The sequence below is a fragment of the Nelumbo nucifera genome, chromosome 3, assembly GCF_055504915.1.
Source record: "Nelumbo nucifera cultivar China Antique chromosome 3, China Antique-T2T, whole genome shotgun sequence".
NCBI classification, from domain to species: domain Eukaryota; kingdom Viridiplantae; phylum Streptophyta; class Magnoliopsida; order Proteales; family Nelumbonaceae; genus Nelumbo; species Nelumbo nucifera.
The window spans coordinates 65,819,168-65,845,406 of record NC_142651.1 but is presented as its reverse complement, the minus strand read 5'-3'; the positions used below and the strand labels follow the sequence as shown (position 1 = coordinate 65,845,406).

The following is a 26,239-nucleotide window of genomic DNA, read 5'->3' as shown; positions in this document are numbered from 1 at the left end:
CCCTTTAAGTGACTGATCAAATAAGCCTAGTTCGAAATGGGCTTTAGGCGCAATATGTATTAAGTGCTCAATAGGCTTCCAAACTGCTGCCCGGTTGGGCTTCTTTGTATGGCGTGGGACCCAAGCATTGATCTACACATCAGCCACATGGGTTCGGCCCAACCTTTATTACAAGGCCTAGCCGAATTCACTAGAGAGCCCAATGAACCCCCTGAGCCCATCACATGGACTCTATGGGCCCAACACTTACACTGAGTGGTCCCTGGGCCAAGCCATCTTATAAAAATCCAGGGACTATGGGCAGATGCAAGATTAGCCCATCAGGTATAACCCTAAATGGCCTCACACTCAACCTCTTAGCCCATAATTATCAAACACTGCCCGACAAGAGAGAACCTCTCCCTCGGCTGCAAGGAACAATGTTGCACTCTCTGCTTATATGGATCCTGGGAATTAAAACCATTTGCAAACATTTTGAAACCGTACATATCTATATATCTTATATATAAATTTTGCAAAACAAAATTCCAACGATTGAAATCAACTGCCAGAAGTTTGGTTTCCATCAGAGAGAGTTCATCCCCGATCATTACCCTTGTCCGAAAAAGGGGCTGATCCTGTCACTATGATCACCCACTTAGATGAATTTTCAGACTGTCCCAACATGCCCAGGTTTTGACCCCCACTAAGGATCTCATTGATTGGCATATCAAAGACAGCCCAATCCGACACCCAGTGCACTATCATAATCGAGTCTAGAGGTTAGGTGTAACTTTCCAGTTTTGCCCACCAATCTCCAAGGTCCAGGGCAATACTGGAAATCTGGTCCAGTTCAAAGATTCAAGTATTCCTACAATGCATGTGCTTTGGGTCTCACCCTAGCAGGTGAGACAGGCCACCCTTACACTTGGGAGCACACCAATGTCAGCCTTGGGAGGATAAATCTCCCCAGACTTATCCAACAATTGTGAGCACTCTAAACTAACACGAGTCTCATTAAGTGTCTAGTTTAAGGGTCTTACACAGAAACATACCACACACCATGAATCAAACTTGCACTTTATTCATTTACACTAAATGTCAAAAGTACATCAAAACTGATTGGACCTAAGGGCATACAAAATTGTCTAACAATCAGCCACCGAGTTTTCCTCCACAGTAGATTCAACCACCTCCTAAGAACCCTAAGCTTGAAAATACCAAGTCTATTATAACCTTAAGGAGTGGGAGGATTTTAGAGGGCTCGTGTGAGGAAAAGAGAGTTAATGAAGAAGAAAAAGAGCAAGAAGACCATAAGTTGGGGGAGGATGAAAAAGGAAAGGAAAATTTAGAAGAAGAGTCTATAGTGAACCAACCCGTAGTTCCCTTTCCAACTGCACTCCTAACTGGGCCGATGTGAAAGAACAATGAGACTTGCAACGAGGAGAGTCGGGAAATCCATATTAACTTCCCTCTCCTCGATGCGATCCAACATATCCTAGCCTATGCCAAGTTCTTGAAAGAGTTGTGTACTCAAATGATGGAGCCACGATCGGTCCCCAAAAAATGATGCTCTCGGCAGATGTTAGTGCATCTCTCCTAAAGTAACTTCCCCGAGAAATGAAAGACCCTGGTGCTCCTCTCATAAGCTGTGTCATCTCTGGAATCACCTTCGATCGGGTCCTATTGGATCTTGGGGCCAGTATAAAACTGCTTCCGTTCATTTATGACAGGTTCAGGATCGGTGAGTTAAAACCTACCCCGGTAATTCTACAACTCGTTGATTGGTTAGTCAAGACTCCTCGAAGTGTTATTGAGGACATCATTGTTAGGGTAGAGAGTTGTCACTTCCTAGTAGATTTTATTGTCCTAGAAATGATCCCAACCAAGGAACTGAACCATATCCCGATAATCTTAAGATGTCCATTTCTAGCAACGGCTAATACAAATTGTAAATCGGGAGAATTGGATATTTCATTAGGGGAGCAGAAAGTCCGGTTAAACACTTTTAGTGCCTCTAAGTATCCAAACCTAGGGGAAGATGAGTGCAAGGTGGATATAGTGGACGATCTTTTAGATGCCCTACCTACTCCTTGGTTAGCCCAATTTGAACCCTGTCTAACGGAAGATGAAAGCAAGTCGGAGACTTTAGATGAAGAAAGTGCATGAATGCGTCCGGCTGAAGACATTAAACTTAGCGCTGGTTGGGAAGCAAGCCAACATAATTTTCAGATACTTTTAGGATTAGAGTTTTTGTTTTCTTGATTCAAGACCAGGTGGCAGACCTTGAACCCCTCAAGAAAACCCTATTGATTGTTCCCTTTGGCCTAAGTCCTTTTTACATCAATCTAGTCATGCCATTGGGGACAATGGCATTTAAGTTGGGGGTGAGGAAAGAGAGAGAAAATTGGAAATTTGAAAAAAAAAAGATTTGAGAAGCTAAGCCTTAAATATGTAGAATTAAAATTTCATTGAAAATTTTAAAAATTCTTTCAATTAAAAGAGATTCCCAAACAGAAAAAGTTGAGGAAACTGATAAAAGAATATTGAATTTTGTACAAATTGGTAGCAAGTGATAGGAGTAAAAATTAGTCTTATTTGAATATTGTTGAAACCGTTTAAAAATTGGAAAATACTCCCAAGTTTTCCCCTGGTAGGATAAGAAGAGAAAGATTGAGAAATTAGACAAAAATTCATCAAATTGTTAGAAACAGTGGACTACCTTGAATAGTGTTGCAAAAAAAAAAAAAAGAGAGAATAAAAGGTCAATGGACACCCTAGACTTAGTAACCGGGTCTCATCACCTAAGTCAATGTCAAGATTCACACCAAACGGAAAAGGGAATGCCAAAGGCACTCACCTAACACTTAGTAATTGGGTCTCTTCACCTAAGGCAAGTGTCAAGATTTGCGTAAAACGGTGGAAGGTAACAATAAAAATAAGTGTGCATATCAAGTTCAGGGGTAGAAATCCATTGTCAGAAATAATGAGAAGAATACCTGTCTGATTTTAAAAATCAATCTCAACTTATCAAGACAGTTTGCAAATGGAAGGGTAAATAAGATTTTTAAGCCAAATTTCTGTTCAAAGTAAGACAATTTTACCCCTAAAGCCCAATACTGATCTATACAAAGTTTAAGAATTTTGGAATGGTTAAGACAGTTCAGAAATGATCTTGAGATGGGAAGGACCTCTATGCTCAATGTAATTTTAAGGCTGCATTGCTAAGGGACTAGCAATGGTTAAGTTGGGGTGTGTGATAACTCTGCATTTTGATGCCTTAAGGGCATCATTTCAGGGGTATTTTCAGCCTTAAAATAGTCAAAGTATGCCATTTTCCCAGTTAAATTCAATGTTGTGACCTCTGAGGGTCTTTGTGCAAATTCTATAGAAAATTGGGGAACATTCATGGCTGAAATGCAGCTTTTGGGAAGCCGGTGTGAAGTCCAGCTGAGAGAGGGGGTGTTTTTGTGAAACATTGAGAATAGGAGGGTGCCTCCTATCTACTAAACCCAGTTTGGCACCCCTCCTTCTATATTAGCATGCTCCCCTCTCCTTAGCAAATCCTAGGGTGCCTTTTAACCTATTCTTTTCCTTCTTAGCAAATCCTAACCGCCCCCAGCTGTTTAATCTCCACCCTCCACTCCTAATCTCCACCACTCATTCTAGGGCATTCTTTTTGTATCTTTTAAACCCTAGGGCGCCACCTAACTGCTAATCCTCACCATTCAGCCCCTAACCACTAGATCTCATCCCTCCATTCCATCTTCTATCTCAGCCATCCACTCTAGGGCGCCACCCACCTCTTTTAATCTCCACCTTTCAGCCCTAGGCGCCTCAATCTCCACCATCTATTTCTAGGCGCCCAAATCTCAGCCCTACATAATATTGGGCGCCCTCTCCTTCTATTCTCAGCCTTAGGATCACCTCAAAACCATCCTAACCCTCCATTAGAAACCCTAGGATGCCCATATCTTTGCTAAAACCCAGCCGCCACTCCCTTCTTTCTCTCTAATCTCAATTGTATCCACCATTCTCTATAAAAAGGACCCAAGAGCTCCTGAGATAGGGTTAGATTCGGCTCCCAAGTAAGACGGAAGGCTGATCTTGAGAAGTTCAAGGGTAGAGAAAGAGGAGGATGCCCAGGCAAAAGGAGGGGTTCCTACTTGCCATTCGCCAACACCACTACAGCCACATCTAGAATCAGATCCCAACTGCTTTTACTTTATTGTAGTTTTAATTTCTATTCTTTCTATTCCAGTTTCGTTATTTACTTTCGGCAATTTATTTCATTCCATTTGATCTTCATTTTATTTTCTGTAGATCTGCAATTCGGTCAGGTAACACGAAAGGGCTAGCTCGAGAAGTTTGAGGGTCAAAGGAGAGATCCAGAGACTATTACCTCTAATCGGATTACAGATTTTGTTTCATTTCTTTTGTTAATTTATTTTTGTATTTATTTATGTTTCTACACTTTTAACTTTCAGTACTATTCGAACTCTATATTTTTCTTAGTTTAATTAATTAATTTTTATATTTTTGCACTTCCCTCTTGTGTTTTTTTGTCTGGATTTTGAGTGTATATTAATTTTTCCCTCGCTTCCCTGTGGATACGACCCATTTTCACCCATTTACTGCATTAGTATTTGTTTGAGTGTCGAAAACTTTTATAAATGTTTAAACTGGTGTTCCGAAGTGCTTAACAACACGCTTCCGGACACTCCAGCCAGCTGGTCGAGGACCTCGTCTCAGTCCCCCTAGACGAGGACGAGCTTGACAAGACAGTTCATGTCGGATCCAACCTTCCCCCCAAGGGCCTATCCAAACTAGTAAGTTTCCTCAGACTCAATGCCGACGTATTTACTTGGTCCACTATTGACATGCTCAGAATTGACCCCTAGATTATTACACACAAGCTAAGCGTGGACCTGAGCTCTAGGCTAGTTTAGCAGAAGAAGAGGAACTTTGCACTAGAAAGTTGAAAGAGCATAGAGGAGGAAGTCGAAAAGTTACTCGACGCCGGCTTCATCCGAAAGGTACACTACCCTAATTGGTTGTTAAATGTGGTTATGGTAAAGAAAGGTAATAGGAAATGGCAGATCTGTATTGATTTTGCAGACCTTAACCGAGCTTGCCCCAAGGAAAATTTTCCTTTGCCGACGATAGACCACCTCGTTGACGCCACTACAAGGTACGAGCTACTTAGCTTCATGGATGCCTTCTCCGGATACAATCAGATAAAGATGCACCCAGATGATGAAGAGAAGACCTTGTTCATCACTGTACATGGCACATACTGCTACCGTGCGATTCCCTTTTGGCCTCAAGAATGATGGGGCCACCTACTAGCGCCTTATTAACAAGGTGTTCAAAAAGCAGATGTGGAGGAATGTCGAAGCCTTTGTGGATGACATGGTAGTGAAGAGCCTGAAGGCCAAGAACCACATCTTGGACCTAGCCGAGACCTTTGACACCTTGTGGAAGTACAATATGAAGCTCAACCCCAGCAAGTGTTCCTTTGGTGTCACATCAGGTCAATTCTTAGGCTTCATCGTCAATCAGAGAAGCATTAAGGCTAATCCTGACAAGATACATGCCATACTAGACATGGCACCCCCGCGGACGGTGAAGGAGACCCAAAGACTCACCGGTCGAATAGCAGCTCTCAATCGCTTCATGTCAAAGTCAACCGACCGCTCCCTACCCTTCTTCCGTGCCATCAAGAAGCTGAAAGAGTTTCAATGGACGGAGGGGTGCTAGCACGCCTTTGATGAGCTCAAGGCATACCTTACTTCGCCTCCCCTCCTCACCTGGCTAGCCGAAGGGCAAACCCTATACCTGTACCTCTCGGTTGGAGATGAGGCAGTCAGTTCAGTCCTCATCAAGGATGTTGGCATGCAGAAGCCAGTTTACTATGCCAACAAGGTCCTCTGCAACACCGAAACCAGGTACCCCGAGGTAGAGAAGTTGGCTCTCGCCCTCGTGGTTTCAGCAAGGAAACTTCGATCATACTTTCAGGTCCACACTATAGTGGTCCTGATGAACCAACCCCTCAAGGTTGTCCTTGGCAAACCTGAGGCCTCGGGATGCCTAACGAAGTGGGCCATCAAGCTATCTGAGCTTGACATCTAGTACCGACCGATACCCGCGATCAAGGCACAAGCCCTAGCAGATTTCATAATAGAATGCACCTTCAGCCGAGCCCTTTGCCAGCCCATAGAAAATCCTAAGGAGGATCATGTGGACGATGAGGCTCAACCTTGATGGAAGCTTTTTGCTGGGGACTCCTCCAACGCCAAAGAAAGCGGAGCGGGCCTCATCCTCCTCACCCCAGATGATTTTGTCCTAGAGTATGCGCTAAGGTTCAACTTTCCAGCAACAAACAACGAAGTCGAGTACGAGGCCCTCCTCGCTGGTCTCCAGCTTGCTAGGGACCTCATCTCCTCACATGTCGAAGCCTTCAACGACTCTCAACTGGTGGTGAATCAGGTGAACGGTGAGTACGAGGCCAGAGAACAAAGCATGTCCAAGTACCTCGCCAAAGTCCAAGATTTATCCCACCACTTCCAATGCTTTTCCTTGCAACGGGTCCCGCGAGCCAAGAATTTACGAGCCAATGCCCTCTCCAAGTTGGCAAGTACCTCGAGCGGAACTCTCATCCGGGACATGCACATCGAGAAGCTACTTTGGCCTTCCATTGAAGAAGTCTAAGTACTCCCTATAGAGGTCGAACCTTCATGGATGGATCCCATCGTCAACTTCCTATCAACTGGATGGTTGCCCGAAGACAGAAATGAGGCAAAATGACTCAAACGACAGGCAGCCCACTATACCCTATTGGAAGGGAAGTTGTACCGAAGATCCGTCACATTGCCTTACCTCCGACGCCTTCATCCAGAGGAGGGCAGCTATGTGCTACAAGAAATTAATGAAGGCATCTGCGGTAACCACCTCGGTGGGAGAACCCTAGACCAAAAAGCCTTAATGCAGGGTTAATTCTGGCTTACCCTCTATAAGGACGTAGCTAGATTGGTGCAAAAGTGTGATCCATGTCAGAGGCATGCCTACTTATGCCACTGATGTGTGCACAAGCTACACAGCAATTCTATTGTTTTATGCATGGTTTTGATGATAATTTGCATGATTTCTCACCTAATTGAGAATGATTTTAGGAATTCAAGAGTGTGGACCAGCTTAGGGGGAAGATAGCATAAAACCATGTTGAGAGGGAAAATGTGGAAGCAATTCGGCCCATCTAGAAGACAGGCCCAGCCGAGAGTCATAAGGAGGGCACTTTCGACCCATAAAGAAGCAAAGCCCCATGGGGGACACCAAGAAGAGAGCCCGGCCGAGACTCTCCAAGGGAGACCTTTCGGCCCACCAAGTGGGAGGCCCAAGTGCAGCCCAAGGGGTTCTAAAGGCGGCTACCTTTTAGAAGAGAGAGGGATGAAGAGAAAAGTATAAAAGGAGAAAAGGGTTCGAACCCCCAAAAGGAGAACGGAGAGAGAAGAGGCGCAAGAAAGGAGAAAAGAGAAGATCTAGAGGAAGAAGAAGGTTGCTGAATGCGTATTGGAGGAGAATCACATCTAAGAAATTGAAGATTGAAGCAGAATTCTAGGTTGTCTTCTTCTTTGGTTCTGCACAATTTGTAACTGAATTCAGCTAGGGTTTCATGCAATTTTGTAAATTAATTTCTCTTTCTTGCTAGAATTTGAACCATGATTGATGATGTTTTAGATCTATAATTAGTTCTCTAGGGTTATTCGATTGATTGGATTCATTCTTGATGTTTCTTGGTTAGGGTTTTAATTGTTAGAACAGTATTGGCCGAATTGTTCTTGATTCTTGGATTGTCTGAATTGCTTGAGAAAGAATTTAGGTAATCAGATCTGCTAATCAAGAACCGAATCTAACACATCTTAGAGATAATTTGTGTGATTTGGTTGATGTTCATTCAACTCTAAATTGATGCCCTTCGAATTGCTTGCTCTTAATGCATCCATGGGGATTAAATTCTTGATGGAGATATAAGAATTGTCACCCATGGATAGGATGAGTTGTGCTCGAGAGAGGCTGCTCATGGCATTAGGATTTCACCAAACCATGGCTGAATCCCAATTCAATTGAATAACTTCTTGAATTAATTGTTGGACTGAATCTATTAGTGTTCTTATACAGCCTTGCTTCTCTCTACATGAAGGAGGTTTGATCCGAATTGATTAGGATAGTTTGCTAGTTAGGAATTCAGATTTTGATTAGGTTCAGAATTCGGTTTATCAGATAACAATTGGTTGATTTATTACTAGTAGTTGTTGCATAAATCCTCGTGGGAACGATACTCTACTCATCAGTTTATTACTTGATCGGCTAGTGCACTTGCTAGCGTAAGCAATACACATCAAGTTTTTAGCACCGTTGCCAGGGATTTATTACAACAATATTAGGAACCATTAGCCATTGTTAATCTGATTTTAATTTTGTATATTATGTTTCTGATATGTGCATATTAGCCTCCACTGCTGATAAGTAGTTTCCTTTCTTCTTGCTCATTGTCTTTGTTTGTTTTTCTTTTTTTTTCTCGGTAGTATTCAGTTTTCTTGGATTGGTACATTGCTTTTCTGATATGTGTATATTAGCCTCTTTATGACTTTTACTTGTACAGTTTATGACACGCAGAAGTGAAACGGAGAGCACCACCTACGATCCCGAGATTGAAAGAACTCTCCACAGCCGCCTTAGAGCTTCTAGGCAAGTGAGAGCTGAAATTGAAGAGATGGCTGAACCAAGAGCCATGATGGACTATGCCAAACCAACCCTCACCGAGGCTGCTTCAAGCATTGTGAGACCAACTATAGCTGCCAAAAATTTTGAGATCAAACCATCCATCATTCAAATGATACAAAACACGGTTCAGTTCTGCGGCATGGCTCATGAAGATCCGAACACTCACATCGCCAACTTCTTGGAAATTTGTGATACATTCAAGCACAATGGGGTTAGTGATGATACGGTGAGGCTCAGGTTGTTCCCATTCTCATTGAAGGACAAAGCCAAGACTTGACTGAATTCTTTGCCAGCTGGATCTATAGCAACATGGGATGAAATGGCAAGCCGATTCCTCTCCAAGTATTTTTCTCTGTCCAAAACAGCAAAGATGAGGAATGATATCACCACCTTCTTTCAGCAGGACGGAGAGTCATTGTATGAGTCATGGGAGCGTTACAAGGAGCTGTTGAGGAAGGTCCCTCATCATGAACTTCCCATATGGCTGCAAGTCCAAACCTTCTATAATGGGCTAACCGAAGCCAACAAGACCATTATGGATGCTACAGCTGGGGGTTCCATCAATAACAAAACCTCTGAAGTTGCCCATGCACTCATAGAGGAGATGGATGCAAACAACTACCAATGGCATTCTGAGAGAGCACAAGTTAGGAGACAGTCCGAACTTCACAATGTGGACACCTATACAGCCCTACAGGTGTGGGCTGAATTAAATATTTCAATTAAATATCAATCCCTTGGCCCAAAAGTGGGAAATTAGGGCTAACATCAGCCTCCATCGAACCACAGATTCAGTCCAACCAGTTTTGACCAATCTGGTTCGAATGGGTCTAGGGTTTGATTTTTAATTAAAGAATTAATTCAATAAACGATCTGAAATTAAATTTACTGATTAAAGAATAAGCAAGAATCAGTAATAGGGCTGTTCGCACACCTCAAACCTGCAAAACCAATGTTAGATCACAGTTTGCAGTTTCATAAACTACAAATCACAGATAGCGATTTTCCCATCTGTGAATTCTCCTTCTCCAGCGCATGCAGCTTTGATCTTGAATAAAATAAAATAGAAAACCCTAATTTTTCTATTAATATTACGTCAGATCGAATACCTATACATTCAGTCTAAAAATTAAAAAAAAAAATTAATTACAGACCAGAATGAGTAGAACTGCGAAATGGGCTTTAGGCCCAAAAAGTACATGTGCTCAGTAACCCTCCAAACTGCTGCCCAGTTGGGCTTCTTTGTATGGTGCGGGACCCAAACATTGATCTACACATCAGCCACATGGGTTCAGCCCAGCCTTTGTTACAAGGCCTAGCCGAATACACTGTAATAGATAGTGAACCACTGAGCCCATCACCATGGGCTCTTAATGGGCCCAACACTTACACTAAGTGATCCCTGGGCCAAGCCACCTTTTAAAAACCCGGGGACTGTGGGCAGATGCAAGATTATCCCATCAGGTATTACCCTCAATGGTCTTACACTTAACCTCTCAGCCCATAATGATCAAACATTGCCTGACAAGAGAGGACCTCTCCCTCGGCTACAAGGAACAGTGCTACACTCTCTGCTCACATGGATCCCGGGAATTAAAACCATTTTGCAAACATTTTGAAACCATAATATATATATATATATATGTATATTCGTATATAAATATATTTTGCAAAACAAATTTCAACGATTGAAATCGACTACCGGCAATCTTGATTTCCATCAGAGAGTGCATCCCCGATCATTACCTTTGTCCGACAAAGGGGCTGATCCTATCACTATGATCACCCACTCAGATGAATTCTCGGACTGTCCCAACATATCGAGGTTTTGACCCCCTCTAAGGATCTCACTGATTGGCATATCAAAGACAACCCAATCTGACACCTAGTGCAATATCATAATCGAGTCTAGGGGTCAGGTGTAACTTTCCAGTTTTGCCCATTAATCTCCAAGGTCCAGGGCCATACTGGAAATCTGGTATGGTTCAGGGTTTCAAGTAAACCTACATTGCATGTACCTCGGGTCTCACCCTGGCAGCTGGGACAGGCCACCCCAACACTTGGCGGCACATCAGTGTCAGCCTTAGTAGGATAAATCTCCCCAGACTTATCTAACGACTGTGAACATTCTAAACTAACACAAGTCTCATTAGTGTCCAATTTAAGGGTATTACACAGAAACACACCACAATAACATGAATCAAATATGTACTTTATAAATTTACAATAAATGTAATAATGTACATTAATCTGATTGGAGCTAAGGGCATACACTGTCTAACATGAATTGCTTAAGAAAGAATTTAGGTAATGAGATATGCTAACCAAGAACTGAATCTAACACATCTTAGAGATAATTTGTGTGATTCGGTTGGTGTTCATTCAAATCTGAATTGATGTCCTTTGAATTGTTTACTCTTAATGCATCCATGGGGATTATATTCATGATAGAGATATAAGAATTGTCACTCATGGATAGGATGAGTTGTGCTCGAGAGAGGCTGCTCATGCCATTAAGGTTTCACCAAACCATGGTTGAATCCCAATTCAATTGAATAACTTTATGAATTAATTGCTGGACCGAATCTGTTAGTGTTCTTGTACAACCTTGCTTCTCTCTACATGAAGGTGGTTTGATCTGAATTGATTAGGATAGTTTGCTAGTTAGGAATTCGGATTTTTATTAGGTTAAGAATTCAGTTTATCAGATAACAATTGACTGATTTATTACTAGTAGTTGTTGGATAAATCCTTGTGGGAACGATACTCTACTCATCAGTTTATTACTTGATCGGCTAGTGCACTTGCTAGTGTAAGCAATACGCATCATCCACTGACCGGCCACCACACTTTCAACCCTCAACAGCCCATGGCCTTTTGCTAAATGGGGCATGGACCTCCTTGGCCCCTTTCCTCCGACCACAGGGGGGAGAAAGTACCTCATTGTTGTAGTAGACTACTTCACTAAGTGGGTAGAGGCCGAGCTTCTGGCCGCCATCACAATGCGAGCCATCCAAAAATTCTTTTGGAAAAACATTATTTGTCGCTTCGACCTACCCTACATGCTGGTCACCGACAACGAGAAGCAATTTGATGACACCAAGTTCCGGGAGTGGTGCGCCTCCTTCTGTATCAGGCAACAGTACACCTCGGTAGGCTATCCTCAAACCAGCGGCCAAGCCGAGGTCACCAACAAGACAATACTGGATGGGATGAAGACCAAATTGGACCGAGCTAAAGGCCTATGGACTGAAGAACTAAACAGTGTACTCTAGGCTTACCGAACTACGCCTCAAACAGCCATGGGAGAAACCCCCTTTGGCTTAACCTACGGCACAGAAGCAGTAATCCCAGCAGAGATCGGCCAATCGACACTCCGAATTGAGGCATATAATGAAGCCGAGAATGATGAAGCCCTTAAAGCAAACTTAGATCTATTGGAAGAAGCCCGAGAGCAAGCATGGATATGGGTAGCCGCTTAACAGTAGCGAGTAGGGAAAGACATTATCAAGAAGGAGACCTTGTAGCTCGGACATGGAACTTGAAGAATCTCCGGAAGTACTACAAATGATTGTGATATCTTTTTGAAACTATTGGATGAATGAAGCAAAGTTCCTCTTCGGCTCAATGCTTAGTGCGTGTACCTACTAAGTTCCTCCTCGGCCTCGCGACTGGCAAAGGCGCATGGCCTCCTCCGAGGACTGTACTCCCTTGTTAGACCGATGCCAAGACTTAGCGAATAAGTAACGAACAACCTATCTGTGACTTAATGTGTCAGAATACACCAAGACAGCCGAGGGGCTCATGTGCCTCAGTGCCCCACCTCGATGGCAGCTAGCCTCCTAAACTTTCACACTTAGCGCTACCAGCAAAGGAAGCCAACCTCCTTAGAGCATTGTGCTTGGCCTCGTCGAAACAAGTACGCGGGGATATGGGAGCTAGGCGAGCTTTGGCTCTGCCCAGGTCCCACGGAGCTAGACAAGCCTTAGCTCTGTCTTGGCCACCCCCCAATAGGGTAGGCCACCTCAGCCTCGTTGAAGCTAATGTACAGGGATACGGGAGCTAGGCGATCCTCGGCTCTGCCTAGGCCTCCCAGAGCCAGATGGGCCTCAACTTTGTCTCGTCCACCCTTCAATACGGCAAGCTACTTCGGCCTCGCCGAAACCAATACTTAGAAGATTAGGAGACAAGCGAGCCTCAGCTCAGCCTCGGCCCCACTCTCACGTTGATAGGTCATCTTGCTATTTATTCGAAGGGAGGAGAGCCAGGCGAGCCTCATGCCCCACTTCGGCCTTGCCTAAGTGAATGCTTAAGAAGGGTGGTAGGCCAAGCAAGCCCCGGCCTAGTCGTGGAGGCTTCGCCTTGGCCACCCCTCCACCATGCTCCTCACGCATAAAGCAAAGTAAACCGAAGAGAGCTATACTTGTCTCACGTTGTGATTTTTCTCTTGAAGGGTTAAGGACCCTTCGACAACAAAAGCATAAGTGCAAAAAGTACAAGGAAAAACAAAACAGCAAAGTACAAGTACAACATTTGAGGCAAAGATAAAAAATGCCACCGATTTTCATTATGTACAAAATTTTCGTCTTTACAAAATTGTCTCACGGCCCCTCAGGCCAAAGATATGTACAATGTCAAAAAAAAAGAGAGAGAGAAAGAAAAAAGAGAAAAAGCCTAGCCTAAGCCTCGCCACCAGCCGGAGGAGGAAGTGCAAAATCAACAGCCTCTTCAGGAGAGTCAGGGATCACCTTCAAAGATTCGGCATCAAAATCTGATAGCACCGGTGCAAGTGCCTTCTTGGTGTCTTCAATCCCATCCAAGTAAGCCTCGAAAGCGAGATCGGCCAACTCATCGGCTCGTTTCCCTACCTCTTGGGCCCTCTTCTTAGACTCGACTACCTTTCGTTCGGCCTCTGCAGCCCTCTTACCTGCCTCCTCGGCCGCCCGCTTGTTCACCTCGGCGATGTCTACTTCGGCCTCGGCCTCAGAAATGAGGCTCTCTACATGAGCCCTCTCAATCTACTCTTGGGAAAGGAGATCCTGCGTCTTCTTCAACTTCTCTTTGGTCTCCATGTGAAGCTTTTGTTCATTGTCGAAGTATCACTGGAACTCGGAACGCTTCTCCACAACAGTGGTGGCAACTTGCTAAAGCTTGTCTTTCTTAGCCTCCAGCTTGTCCATGTTGGCTAGGGTCAATTTCAGCTAATCCCTTAGCCCAACAAAGTGAAGACAGACCTGCAACGAGAAAACAATTAGCACCCAGTAGATAAACGAAGAAAAGAAGGAAAGGAAAGGGGAGCGAGCTGTTACCTTAGCTAGGCTTTGCAACCCTTGCTCGTACAACTTGTTCGGGACCATCCCCAACATCTAGAAGTGGTCCTGCAACAGGAGAGCCCCACTCACCAACCTCGGGCTAACTCCCGCGTTGTGGATAGAGTCCCCCTCGCAGATCTCCCACTCAGGGCGGAAGATTTGGTCAGACCCCTGAACAAGCTCCTCCAACGGCGTAGGAGCAAAAAACGGCCCCATTCGCTCCTTGTGGGGCCTCCTCGGTCGGCCTCTTCCTCCCTGCCTCGACCCCGTTGGCAGGTCCTCTCGGAACCTCGGCTGGCTGTTGTGGCACTTGCTCCTTACGCCCCGACTGGCCCTCCTCGACGGGCCCCTTCCCCTTCGTGGGGATTTGTGGAGTGGCTCCCTTTGAGAGAGCTATTGAAGAAGTCCCTTTGGTAGGGACCTATGCTCTCGTCCCCTTGGCAGGGACCTGGCGGGAAGACCCCTCTTTGCAAGGGCCGATGCCTTCTCCTTCTAGGCTAGCGTGCCCTCGATGGGCCTTTGAGTCATCTGTCCGCCAACCTTCGCCCGCTCCTTCTGTATCATGCGGGCACGGTCCAGTATGGCCTTCCGAGAATTCATCGGCACTTCCACAAGCAAAACAACAGTTAGTGCCATTACACAAAGACAAAGGCGAGGAAAATGTGGAAAGGAGTTGTGTGGCCTATCCTACCAAGGGGGGTAGGGTTGAGTCCCGCGAAAACCAATGGGATCTCCTCCTCCACCAAGGGCTGGGCTCAGACTCTCCCCAAGTTGAGCAGCCATGTGAGATCATCACTTTCCTCACTCGTAAGCAAGGGGACACTTTTCTCCACAGACAAGCTGACCTCTCCCCACCCCGACTTAAAGGACCAGCCCTCGAGACAAGACAAAAAGAAATATTTACTCTTCCAGTTGTGCACGGAAGAGGGGTTATCTACGGGCTTGGACTTGTGGGGTTGGAAGTAGAAGACACCAGCTTCGGAAGAGTGCTTCCTCAACACGAAGACCGCTCGAATGAGCTTCGGCATCAGCTCCACCCCCTGGAGCAGAGCCGCCACCAGCATCACCACAATGGTTCCTATCACATTGGGCGCCAGTTGGCTAAGGGTAATCCTATACACCCTTAGCATGTCAGATATCAATGGATGAAGGGGGAACCGAAGAACGAATTGGAGGAAGTGCTAACAAACGCAGATCTCCACCTCCTTGGGAGTCCATGGCCAACCACCCGCCTCAGGCACCCTCACCCCATAGGACGAAGGGATGAAGTATTGCCTTGTCGGGGCCTTGACTTGATACCACTTCAAAGAACCTTCAAACTTTGGGCGAGAAGGATCAGCCCCGATCTCTACCCCAGCAACACTCTTAACCCTCATCTCGGGGATGAGGTCCGGGTCCTGCTCCCCCTTGGCCTGGGGGTAGCCCTTGGCATCACAAATGTGGTGCTCTCACAGGGAGGGTCATTGCCTCGGTGAGTGCCTTCGGCTCCCTTGGAGGTAACCCTCTCCCGGAGCACCTCCACCTCGCACCAAAGGGGAATGGAAACTGAAGGGCTTAAAGGGGAAAAGGGAGAAGGGGTTCAAATGGAGCTCCCCTCCGATACATTCGGAAGTTCATAGCATTCAGGTCCAGAATCTGAGAAAGACATCGTTGGAAATTACCTAACAAGGGGAGTGGAAGGAAAATAAGTGAAGGTAAAGTGTTGAAGACTGGAGAATCTGGGAGCTGAGTTCACTCGAAGGTGAAAGCACTTGGAGGAAAAATGACAAGAATTCTATTGTTGAAGCACCTATTTAAAGAGGAACCAATGGCCTAGATTTCTCGAGATCCAATGGCTAAGAAGCCACTGCCTCCACAACTCAATCATGGCACGCCGTGTGACACTCAGCTTTGGAAGGCGAAGCAACGTACAAATAACGACTCAGATCATCTCAAATATAACGGATGAGAAGTACTTCCGCACCTGCAATCCAGCCATGCCGCATTCCTGAGTGCTCACCCTTGGAAGACGAAATGATGCTCGAGATAGACTGGCACGTCTGCCCAAAGAGGGCCGCCAGTTCAGGCGACTTGTTCCCGCGAGCGCGCACACTGGTTCAACCAAAAGACCGTCACACACACGGATCCTCGGGCCTAAACAGCCTTCAGCTTCATAGGCCCCCAGCCTAAACAGCCTTCGATTTCATAGGCCCTCGGCCTAAACAGCCTTCGGCTCCATTGGTCCTCAACCCAAATGACGGCACTAGAGCATCCACGCTGAGCGTGCCTCCCGGGTCACTTGTCCAAAGTAGTAGTGCCATAGACCACTAGCAGCCTTGGCCCAACTTATAAAGACAAACCAGGCAGAGACAAGAAAGAGGACGCCACAGCAGAGTACACCTTGGCTACCGGGCCCACTGGTGCTCACCATTACTACTCCAATCAGCTAAAGCTGAATTTTTCTCTCGACCTTGGGAGTGGGGGGCAAGTGATGGGGGTGACCTAACCCAAACCATTTGAGGCTGGGAGGCCCAGCCCATGAGTGCCAGATTCGGGAATGAGATCCGCTACAGTAGAGGTTACCCTGCTCCCCTTGTACAGAGCCAATCGTGGGGCGCCCATGCGTCCTCGTAGAGCTCTCTAACTACCCTTGTACGACACCCATCTCAGGCGTTCATCTCCACCTACCTATAGGCAGCTCAAGTATAAATAGGGATGCCCCCCTCCAGGTAAGGGAGGAAGAAAAATACAATTTCCAGTCTGAATTTGGAACTGGGCTCACAAGCCATATCCTGGTTCCCCTCTTCGTACCCCATACTAACATGACCGTCGGAGACTCTGCCTTGGGTTCTCACCCGGGGCCTCTGACGTTCTATCTTGCAGTACCTCGGCCACCCACTTTCGGCTTCTACAGTGCTCGGAGCCTCCTCCGCCTCGGCTTACATACCTCGGCCTCGACTTACATACCTCAGCCTCGGCAGCAACCTCTCCGAACCCTCGAAGCCAGCCTCCAGAGCCTAGCGACGAAATTACTTTGTTGTCCTCAGCCAATTTGAGCATCAACAATATCATTTTTTTATTTTAATCTTTCATTATTTATCTATGGCATTATTTTTTAACCTATTTGACCCCAAATGGTTGAATTACTTACTCACCACTAGAAAGAAAGAAAATTGTTTTGCTTCCAAGTGACTTTTTAAAATATTTATTTTTATACTATTAAAATTAATGTTGTGGTTTTAATTAGTAGAATTTAATGTCGAGAAAAGTATATCTTAAATGTAGGATTTAATGAAAAAATATACTTTATATATGAGATTTAATGAGAGAGAATAGGAAAATAGTTTTATTTCCAATTGGTTTTATATTTGGCATTCCATTTCGATCATTAATAAAAACATTTCTTATTATTGTTTAGTATGTCGAATATATGATGTTAAAAATTTTCTCATTTTATTAATTTTTATATTTTTTTGTGTTTTATTTATTTTTGAATTTTCATTATTTAATTGTAGCAACATGGATTGATCCATTTGACCTAAAATGGTTTAATTTCTTACCACCACCTAGATGAAAACACTATTTTTTTGGTAGATTTTAGAAGTATAAGTTTTTCTATTATCAGAATTATTAATTTATTATTTATAGATTTGATTAATAGAATTTAATAATGAGAAAAAAAAAACAAAAAATGCCTTAAATATATAATTGTATGGAGGTGAGTGCAAGTTAATGCCTTAAATATTGGATTTAGTGAGAGTGAATTAAGTGCATTGAATATCTTAAAATTACATCTTTTCAACTCATTTAATTTTAATAACCAATTACCATATTTGCCCTCAATTTTTATCAATAAATTTATATATATAGGGGTAAATTTTGTCGTCAAAAAATTTCAGAAATATTCATGAGGCTATTTGTACTTTTTAAAGTAGTATATATATATTTGGTATTTAATATTTCAACTTATTTTGATAAAGATACTGCAAATGCATTCCCTGTCATCTAAATTAGATCAGATTTATTTGATTTTTAATAAACGGCTCCATAGTTCAAATTTCCTTTGATATTTCCTTTGAGTGTTAACTTTTTTTTTTTATTTAATCGAGTCTGATTGAGTCATCAGACCCGATTGTACCAGGTTACACACCGGTTCAGTACTAGTTCTGATTTTGCATAATCTATAGGGCTTTGTTGGTTCTGGTACTACCACTTCTAACAATTGGTTCTGAATGGTTCTACCTTGTCCCAAACCAGACCCGGACCATTAACAGCCTAGTTAGAGAGAGGGTCTCTAGTACAGAGTTATTAGCAAAGCTCATTTGTCTTTTAGATTGTTCCACATGTAGACTAATTGCCCACTAGTATTTTGTCCAGCAGATGTTTCTTCTCTATAACACTTTATGCCATAGTAGGGTTGCCCAGTACATGAATTTCAAGTATTTTTTAAAGATATTTCCCTCAATTCATGATACACTCCAGCTTCCATTAACAACTCTGATCACAAGCAGGTGTGACTGTTGACTTTATCGCTATTGCAAAATTAGGTTTTTTTGGGTAAATTGCCGAAACCTCTCTTCAAGTTTGATAATTGTAATGCAATTACCTCCCTTGACTTTGTTACATAGTTGCATGTTGATCCTTTTTTGTTAAAATCCTTTATAAAGAGGCATGAAAATGTCCAAAATAACTACATAGTTAGCTTTCATCAAAATTTTTATTTTTCAAATTCTCTCTTCATATGAATCATCAGCCCAAACCCTTTCATTTTCTTTTCTAAATTTGATTTATTTTTCAAATTTTCCCTTCATACCAACCGCTTAAAGGTAAAGTTGCAATTTCAAATTCCCTTTTTTTTAATTGTTATTGTTTTTCTATAAAAACTGGCCCCTCAATAGTAATTGCATGAGTATTTTGGACATTTTGTGCCTCTTGTTAGGGGATTCTAACAAAGGGATCTACTTGGTTACAATTCCCAAACATTAGGGGAGGTTTCAACAATGGCCAGAAACTTCAAAGGAGGTTTCAACAATTTTGCCTATTTCAGAAAAAAAAAAAAAAAAAAAAAAACACTTCACATGTGTTACATTGTAATGTTATTGACAAATTGCTAATAGAGGGGAGGTTTTTGTCCCATGACAACTTCCAAACACGTGAGATCTTAGTCCATTTTAAAAAGAGGGGGAGGTTTCAATATTTAGGGTAAAGTTGAGGGAGGTTTAAGTCATTTACAATTTTACCCTTTGTTTATTTTCTAGAGATCACATATGCACCCCACAAATGCCCCACATGCACATCTCAACATGCATTGGGAACATCTCCTGAAGCTGTCAGTGGGAGATTTTCCCAATACATGGATGGGATATGCTTTGGCACGCAGATGTGAATTCTATTTTTCTTTGTGTTCTTCTCAAGCAAACTTTTCTTTATTTGGCTTCTCTCTCAATTTATCTACAATATGTTCTCACATCTCCACCCACAACACATTACAGTTGTGCATTGGGAATATCTCTCTTATCATTCATGGGGAAATGTTCTTAATACACGACAATGATGTTTTGTGAATGGAGATGTGGGAACAAATTGTAGGTACTAGGGCTGCAAGTTGGGCCGAGTTAGGTCGGGCTAAGGCCAACCCTAAGTTCTAAATGCCAACCCCAACCCAACCTTCTTCCCATCTCTTAAAATCTCGTAGAACTTCTTAATCTCAGATCTCAGCTCAACTTTCACTACATATATTAATCCTATGTTATTGTTTGTTGATGTTTTTATTGGTTCTTTAGGCTCAATTTGGAAGGAGTACAAATACAAATTTGTAGAGTACAAAACCATAAATTTTATGTTATTTTGTATGTATTTGTACTGTACATATTTGTATTTGTACTCCTTCCAAACTAAGCCTTAAGTACAAAATTTAGAAAAAAAAGTGTTTAAAATGATTATAGTTTATTATGAGTTATAACTTATAATAGATCTTTTTTGGGTAGCAAGCTATGGGTGGCAAACAACAAAGAGGAGATAAAGAATAAAATATTCAAAAAACATAAAAAAAATGTTATTAAGATTTTAGTATTTCCGATTAGGATTAAGTGAAGTGATTATCTTAAAAGAAATAAATGATAGTATGTGGTAGGGGCTATACAACTATCATGCATCTAAATAAATCAATGCATGAAATCATATATATAGCATATATTTTTATATGATATGTACTATAGAGTCTTCTAACTCAACCTGAAGTAAAATTGTGTTCATAAATTTCAACCCTAACCCTAACCCGAGCAACAACCTGACCCAACCATTGGGTTGAGTTAGGGTTAGGGCCAACCCGTCCTGAGTTGCAGCCTTAGCAGGTACAAGACCCGGAGTGAATTTGAAGCTTTGAGGCATAAAAGGAAGGAAGTTTAATAAGGATTGCCTACTTTTAAGCTGTAAAGCTTCTTAGAGAACATCAACAAAATAACCCAGTAAACTGTATAAATTTTTTCTACGGTTACACTTGTTTTCTTAGTGGCTAGTCAACCTGTTGTACAAATGGGATTTTCTATTCACTTTTTCTACCCACTCTCTACTCGCCCTAAATTGTAGTCACACGGCCCACACATCTCTCACATCTCTATTATGAATTGAGAGATGTGTGGCTGCAATTCACACAAGTACAGTGTGGATAGGAAAAGTGAGTAGGAAATCCGGGTTCCTATTGTAGTGATACAAAATTTAAAACCATCAAAATCATGATTTTGAAAATTGAACTGGACTGCACAATCAGATTGTTTGACCTGGAAAATGATCAGGGCTCCAGATTTGATTTTTGACCCAAAAGCCATTTAACGAAAATTCAGATCGAATGATCGAACTATTTGACCCGGAAACTAATAGTGAAAAGAGATTCCATTTCCAAACCAGTTTTTAAAACCAAACCATGATCAAAATAGTTGGGAGTCTGGGACCCATTTGGGTCACCGGTTGAACGGTTCAATGACGTTTCGAAGATGTGGACAACTGATTAAATGACCAAATAAATGTATTGTTTTTCAATGTATAGCAATACCATGCTGTACTTTTGGTTTTGGTCAATATATCCAACCATATTGATTTGTGGTGGAAAAATGTTCAATGTTAAGCTGGCAAATTGAACGCTTGAGATCATAAGTTTCTTTAATTCATCATAATTTTAAAATTTGCCTAATCTGTGACCATGATTTCAACAAACAAGCTTAATTGTTTGAAAATTAAAAAAAAGTAATAATAGATTTGAAGGGTTTAGTTATCTTTGTCTTTAATTTCTGTTTAGTTGAAAGTTTTTCCAAATTATTTTGGGATTTTCCTTAATAAACATGCTTCACACATGTTTATTAGGATTTTATTGGATTTCGAATCTTATGTACGTATTTACTCACGTGGAGACAATTGCCGCCAGAACAAATAATACCAACAGTACATCCACATGGTTGGCCCCCTCTGCGCAAAGAAGTCAAGGCCCTATAGACTCATCCTCTCAAATCAGGTCCGGATCTGTCTCCGCCCCGACCCAGCAAAAACTCAAGTTTAAACCAGGTCAGTATCAACTATCAAGTAAGGCTCCGTTCTTTGTTACATGAGTTTGTCAAGCTGTCTATTTGGTATCGATGCCGTTGCTCCATGAAACGGCAACACATCAGTGTTACATCGGAAAAAAAACAGCATTCTAGAAAATGTCTGTTTGTTTGGAATTGTTTTTCCATAAAAAACTGTACTTCAAATTATGTCTTAAAAATTGGAAAGGCATAGCTTAGAGTAACGCTGAATTTGGTATTTTTTGGAGCTACAACTTGTTGTCAACAGGAACATGAGATGACAATGATAAGGACATGACGTGACACTAAATAATAGGTACTAGTATTGAAAACGTTTCTTGGAGCATTAGTACCAAACAGGAAATATTATTGTTGTTCCAGAAAACATCCTACCTGGCACCAACGTTTCCAAACAAAAAAAAAAAAAAAAACACCGTTTTCCAACCCACACATCAAACAACATCAATGCCAAACATATACCAAAGCAAACATTTTCTACATAAAATTTTGTTTGGGTAAAGGGAGAGGCAAAAGGGAGAGAGTGTCATTTACTACGGTGGTGTTTGGTAATGTGAGTGTTTTTTGAAAAAAAAATCTTATGCCCAAGATGATACATGTTAATCTATTTAGTTAGTAAAACAATAATTTTTACGTTTTTGCTATTTGGTAAGATGATTTTCATCACTGTTTTTGTTGAATGTAGAATCTGTTTAATACAAATCAAGTGTCATGTGTAGTAAATGTCAAATTTGACGTTGTGATTTATGAGCTTTTTTACCATATATTTTCAAAAAAAACATCTAAACCAAATAAGATGATAAACAACAAAAAATGAAAACGCTAAATTAACTCTAACACTATTTTTTGAATAAATAACATTGATACCAAACATCCTTATAAAACAAAATACAGCGATGAATGAACATGCGGATCGGGTAATTAACCAACATAGCCATTATTGTTAAATACCGTCAAACGAAACGAACGGGGACTAAGGCAAAGATATCCCAAATTAGCGTGATAAAAAGGATCAGAAAACCTCAACTGGAAGGACAGGATGACCCGGTGAGAGATCCGAACGGACTTGTTGCGCAACAATGCTGGTTATGGTATGGCAGGAGAAAAGGACAAGAAGGCCAGATGAGCATAAGCTACAAACATTCCACGTGATGTGATATTTCAATGCCAGATGGACATGTTGCGAGAACAAAAAGCTAAAAGACAAAACATAATTGATGTACTACCATCTTCCGGAGACCCTACCTCGTATCCCACCACTCCCAAGCTTTTAACGGTTATTGATGTGGGTCCCCCGAACATCCATTATTGTCAAAGATAATGTCCATGTCACTCACCAACTGACGGTGTACATCTCATCCATATCCACATATTGGATGGCTTAGATTGTTCCCAATGCACCCATATCAGATAATCTATATATTGGGTGGGGCCCGTTTAATGAGTGTGACAAGGCTAGACAATATTATTGACCCATCAGAAATGGTGGGGCCACTTGCTTTCAATTAAGGACAAGGAGGGTCTGGGTCTGGCTTTGCAATAACCAATAAGTGAGGCTTTTGTCCTCTGACAGTCTTAGCAACGAAACAATTGAACACTGCTGGCTGGGCCGGCCGGTTCTATTTACATACCAAATTGGCAGACATGGGATGTTGTGAATGTGGATATTGGCCGAGTGGGCGTTTTTTTAATAAATGCTGCCACGTAGGCATTATTTCAGCATTTAGTCCATTATATTGATTTTTATATATAGAGATCCATAAAAATTAGCTTTGATTTATGTATTGAGAATTTTATTTTAACACTTTACTCAATAATTAGATGTATATTCACTGTTATGTTGATATAGTAGCTAATGACACCTAATTGTCAATAAATAATTTTATTATTATTCTTTTGAGTTTTATAAACAAATCAAATACAAACTTTAGCGAATAAATCTATACCAGATTCATACTTCATCACTCCAGACAGCGTGAAAGGTGAACGCCACCAAGAGGGACAATAGCAATAGAGAATCACCCTTCATCTCTTAGTTCTCATCAGTCAACGTCAACCTCGATCCATTTGATCCGTAACTGAATATAGTGTAAAACTTGATGGAATAAGAACACGTGTTAGAAAATATGATCATGACCAAAGTAAGATCTCTGACTGGGACAGATGCTGTGGAATGACGCGAAGATCTTCCCTTCGTTCCTCTCTGGCAAGCCTGGCATAATCAGTGCGCATTCCAAATTACAAATGATGAGTGAATAGTGTCAGTACCATGAACGACATTGCTACTATTTATGCATATAAGCCAAGGAGTAGACAGAAATAAATAAATTCGACATTTCCTTACAATTAGAAATTAGATTTTAGAAGTGTCTTAAGTCATGTCCTAAGTATTGAGAATTAATTATACCTAGAGGCCAGAATCCAATAATTAAGATGCATAATTTAAAGTTAACAGTCATTAACTGTTAATTACTTTTTAAATAGTCATAATGTTCGAAATTTTGACTGTTCAAAATGCCTTTTCTAAACTAGCATTTACCTTTTTTCATACATCTTCATAAACTATTTAAAGAGCATGAATCAGAGTTCAAAAATACACATTTTCGAAATCCACTTTCTCTTTTTCACTCAGTCCGGTCTACTACAGTCTCACAGAAGGTTTTTCCGAAGACTCTTCAACTTTGCTAGTTGCAGATTCTCGTCCAAGGCTCTGTTGTATCCTGAGAAAGGATTTACCTGTAACCCAACAGCAAATTCAGTAAAACTGAGAGGGGGCAAATAACGTTCTAAAGACAGTGTCTTCAGACGCGCCTCAGAGCTTCTCCTCCGAAGTTAAAGTGACCCCATTTTCCAACACCCAATCCCAAAATTCTTTTTTTAGGAGTGACATAGGTAAGGATGGGCATGAATCAAACTTTTCACGAGTTATTCAAATTTAATTCATACGATTTATGAACCTAATCAAGCTTATATATTATATTTAATAATATATAATAATATTATTATTTTTATATGTTTAATAATAACTAGTTTGTATAATTTTTTGTTTCTTATATATGAAATAAAAAATACTATTTTATATGTATATATATTTTTTTTAATTTTTGTAGGAAGCTTGGCTCATAATCAAGCTCGAGCTGAACAGAGCCCAAACTGACGAACTTTTGAGTTGATGATATAGGCCGACTAGATTGAGTAATTTTTCTTTCCAACCCTCTTCCCTTTTAGACACTATCCATGATATAGCTAAACGCCTCCATTTTTTTTTATCTTCCTATCCAAGAGGGAAGGCCTAAATACACCCTTAGATTGCTAACTCTCTTTACCTAATGGATTCCAGACAGAAGTCTCTGAATCAGAGGGGGGAGAGATGGGACTGAAGAACATCTCAGATTTGCAGAGGTTTATCATTTGCCCTGAGGCTCTTTCATAGGATTTAAGAAACCTAGATATATCTCACCATAGCTTTCAATCTCACTCACAAGAAAACATAATTGTCATCTACAATGTTTGGTGAAGTCTAAGGCATTGTCCGAAACTCCATCTAAAAGAGTTTAGCAATGTTTGGCAGAACTTAAGGCAGTAGTTAGAAACATCTAAGCCGATATGGTCCAGACTGCCATCTAAAAGGATCAGTTAATGTTTGGCGAAGTTTGAGCTGGCAGTCCAAACTGCCGCTTTTGACAATGCCAAGCCAGCGGTTCTGACATACCGCTGCCTTAGAGATGTTTGAACAACTTTGAACAAGCAACCAAAGGTGGTGGACTAGAGAGGGCTTGCTTAGACCATTTTTCTTATAGTGCTTGTCACATGAAATTTTGCTTTGATTTTGCAAATCAGGTATATTTGCAAAGAACACTTCCACTACTAAGGCCATGTTCTTTTTTCGGAAACATATTTACCTGGGTAAATGCACTTACTTGGGTAAGTGTTTCCGAGGTAACACTTGCCTAGGTAACTGCACTTACCCATGTTCTTTTTTTGTTTAATTTATTTAGGTAAATAACATTACTTACTTTCCCATGTTCTTTTTCAATACCCACTTTCTTGGATAAGTTATTTTTTTCACCTTTTGCCAATTTAACCCTTTCACCATTAGCTATTTTAGAAGGGGAAAGAACATTTTCTAGTATATGTGAAACACACAATTTTTTTTTAGACTAGAACCACTCAAAATTTATGACGTCTAGGTATGGCACATCTGGATAAAGATCTACTTTTGTAAATTTTTACCATTATCTTGCTGCTAACTATAGTTGAAACTGTTGGTTAGAATCTGATTGAACAACATCTTTCGAGTTTCAGATGATAGCATTCACATCATCCTCACAAATGTTAAAACAATCTCTGCATTCAACAGTTAGAATCTAATTGAACAATAAGGCTCTGGTTGGATATGGTTATTGCACATCATCTCTCCTACACAACACTTATGCAAATCTGCTCCAAAATGGCTATTGGATATGATTACTGCACATCTCTTCTACCCTATGCACATCTATGGAAAATTAAACAAGAATCAAATGAAATATGAGAATCTAAACCATATATTTGCATATGGATAGAACACTCATGCATACAATATCTAAGAAGGAAATCAAACATGACTAG

At 41.6% G+C, this 26,239-nt stretch overlaps 1 protein-coding gene and 1 non-coding gene across 2 annotated transcripts; one reads left to right on the top strand and one right to left on the bottom strand.

Annotated features, from left to right (window-relative positions):
- Positions 1–9,130: 9,130 nt before the first annotated feature.
- Positions 9,131–9,237, bottom strand: LOC148801291 (small nucleolar RNA R71). The gene has a single exon (XR_016084873.1). It is a non-coding gene; the product is annotated as a small nucleolar RNA R71 (small nucleolar RNA).
- Positions 9,134–11,302, top strand: LOC104587320 (uncharacterized). Its single transcript, XM_010244875.2, has 2 exons — positions 9,134–9,460; positions 11,243–11,302. Exons 1-2 carry the CDS (start codon positions 9,134–9,136, stop codon positions 11,300–11,302), a joined length of 387 nt encoding a protein of 128 aa, XP_010243177.1.
- Positions 11,303–26,239: the final 14,937 nt, after the last annotated feature.